Source organism: Sinocyclocheilus rhinocerous, unplaced genomic scaffold, assembly GCF_001515625.1.
Source record: "Sinocyclocheilus rhinocerous isolate Xijiao unplaced genomic scaffold, SAMN03320098_v1.1 scaffold1803, whole genome shotgun sequence".
NCBI lineage: Eukaryota > Metazoa > Chordata > Actinopteri > Cypriniformes > Cyprinidae > Sinocyclocheilus > Sinocyclocheilus rhinocerous.
Window position 1 is genome coordinate 63,178 of NW_015656128.1, and position 3,162 is coordinate 66,339.

General features: G+C 32.4%; 1 protein-coding gene across 1 annotated transcript in view; it reads left to right on the forward strand.

Moving 5' to 3' along the window:
• dhx33 (DEAH (Asp-Glu-Ala-His) box polypeptide 33) overlaps positions 1-3,162 on the forward strand; it is a 17,055-nt gene that overhangs the window by 8,803 nt on the left and 5,090 nt on the right. Inside the window, exons 7-8 of the mRNA XM_016526750.1 lie at positions 1,085-1,270; positions 2,826-3,052. Of these exons, the coding sequence (XP_016382236.1) occupies positions 1,085-1,270; positions 2,826-3,052 (413 nt within the window). The remainder of the gene's footprint in view (positions 1-1,084; positions 1,271-2,825; positions 3,053-3,162) is intronic.

A 3,162-nucleotide genomic window follows, 5' to 3' on the forward strand; every position in this document is an offset into this window, starting at 1 on the left:
ACCAGTGTGTATGTATGTATGTGTATATATATATATATATATATATATATATATTAGTGCTGTCAAACGATTAATCGCGATTAATTGCACGCATCCAAAAAAATATTTGTTGACATAATATATGTGTGTGTACTGTGTATATTTATTATGTATATATAAATGCACACACATGCATGTATATATTTAAGAAAAAAAAATATATATATAATATAAATTATATCAATATAAATATATACACATAAATACATGTAAATATATTTTTTTATATATACTGTATGTGTGTGTGTTTATATACACATAATAAATGTACACAGTACACACACATAGTATGTAAAAAAACTTATTTTGGATGCGATTAATCGTTTGATAGCACTTGCGTGTGTGTGTGTGTGTGTGTGTGTGTGAGAGAGAGAGTGTGTGTGTGTGTGACTCTGGACCACAAAACCAGTCATAACCACACCTTTAAAGTTGTCCAAATGAAGTTCTTAGCAATGCATATTACTAATCAAAAATTAAATTTCAATATTTTTCGGTAGGAAATGTACAAAATATCTTCATGGAACATGATCTTTACTTAATATCCTAATGATTTTTGGCATAAAAGAAAAATTGATAATTTTGACCCATACAATGTATTGTTGGCTATTGCTACAAATATACCCCAGCGACTTAACACTGCTTTTGTGCTCCAGGGTCACACACACATAAATATACTTTAAGCAGCAATATTTACATATACATCAGAGTTGAAGCAGTTCTGAATACACCACTGTGAATAATTGCAGAGTTTAGATGTGGAAGAAACAATGTGGAACATTGCACAAAAGAGGCGTTTCATTCAGTGTTTATTTGTTATTGCAACAGCCCTGGGATATGTGCTGCTTTTCAGTCTTTTGCTTTTATTGTCCTGTACCGCCTTCCTGAGGGTAACAGTTGAAACAGATGATGTGCTGGATGGGATGAGTCTTCCAGAATGCTGCAAGCTTTTCTATGGCTGTGCTGTATTGATAACCCTCTGAAGTGCTGGAATGCAGCACGTGGTTCCAGATGCTGCTGATGCTGAGGGGTTGTTGTGTTGATTCAGGCAGCGGTCTGGAGGTGTTAGCGGTCCAGCGCGTGTCTAAAGCTCAGGCGTGGCAGCGCTCCGGTCGAGCCGGGAGAGAAGACGCCGGCTCATGTTACCGTCTCTACACTGAAGAGGAGTTTGACAACCTCGCCAACATGACCGTACCCGAGATACAGAGGTACGGCCCACACACCGTCTGCAGAGGTGTTATAATAGACCGTATGAGACTGATATACAGCTGTTCACACAAGATGTGTTCTTGCATTTCATCTGCATGTTTTTTCTTTTTTAAAAGTGAAAAAAAAGGAAACAAATGAGTATTTTCTTAAAATACATACTTTATTAAAAATTTTATATTTGTGACCCTGGACCACAAAATCAGTCTTAAGGGTAAATTTTTCGAAATTGAGATTTATGCATCATCTGAAAGCTGAATAAATAATATACTGATTTTTTCTTATATCTGTAATAAAACTATTTATTTTCTTTATTTATTTTCTTTAATTTATTTTCTCAAAACCCATTTTCTGAGAAAAATTAGACATATCAAACATACAGCTTTTTTTAAATGATACTTATTTTCTTTTAAAAAATTATACTGTTTTTCAAGATTTTACAATACTATTTTTTGTATTAATAGTTTGATTTAGATTTTCTTCCGTAATTTTATGTGTCATTTCTATTACTTTTAATTTCTTAGGTATGACTATATCATTTTTTATTTGGCTTCACGATAACATTTTTATGTCTAATAGCATTTTGTATTTTCCGTTTTCATTGTAATTGTAGTTCGTTTTTGTCATTTTATTGTGCGTTTTTATTCATTTTTATTTTATTTGATAATACATACAAGTACAAATTGCTTCACTGTAACACCTTTGTGTAACTGTTTGCATATATTTAAATTAGTTTATTTTAATTTTAGTCATTTTGTTTGAGATTGTAATTTTTATTACTTTGAATTACTTTTTATTGATTTATTTTAGTCGATGTATAAAATAGAAAATGCTTTACTATAACACTTTTGTCCAACAGAATTTGCATATATATTTATGTATTTGTGTAGAGCATTACTGTGTTAGCCTTATATTTTCTTAATATTTTGAAATACTTTTTATATTTTCCATTTTCATTTTAGTCGAAGTTTTAGTAATTTTGTTGTTTTTTGACATTGATTAGTTAGTACTTTTTACTTCGATTTTAGTTATTTTAGTACATCAAAACTAAATGAAAATGAGAAATGTTGACTTGACAACTAGCTGAAATAAAACAGATCTTTTTAAATATATGTATTGGAATGATTTCAGTTGGTGTTTATTTGATGTGGAGCACTGAAGCTGTTGTTTTCTGGCTGTAAGTGTGTTCTTCTGCGTCTGCATTATTTTAGTCGATGTATGAAATAGAAATTGCTTTACTATAACACTTTTGTCCAACAGAATATGCATATATATTTATGTATTTGTGTAGAGCATTACGGTGTTAGCCTTATATTTTCTTAATATTTTGAAATACTTTTTATATTTTCCATTTTCATTTTAGTCAAAGTTTTAGTAATTTTGTTGTTTTTTGACATCGATTAGTTAGTACTTTTTACTTCGATTTTAGTTATTTTAGTACATCAAAACTAAATGAAAATGAGAAATGTTGACTTGACAACTAGCTGAAATAAAACAGATCTTTTTAAATATATGTATTGGAATGATTTCAGTTGGTGTTTATTTGATGTGGAGCACTGAAGCTGTTGTTTTCTGGCTGTAAGTGTGTTCTTCTGCGTCTGCACAGACTCTGCTGATCTCTCCTGAGTTCTCCTGCGCTGAGGAGGTTCTGACCATCATCTCGCTCCTCTCCGTCGACTCGGTCCTCTACAATCCTCCCGCGCGCAGAGACGACGTCCTCGCCGTCCGCAAGAAGTTCATCTCCAGCGAGGGCGACCACATGACGCTCCTCAACATCTACAGGGCCTTTAAGAAAGTCAGCGGAAACAAGGTACTGACACAAACACTGCAAAACATGGTAACATCTGTCATGTGAAATAGCTTCTTCAGGGCTGTGCTAAATGAAAAACAACATGACATTTCTATATGTTTTGATAAAAT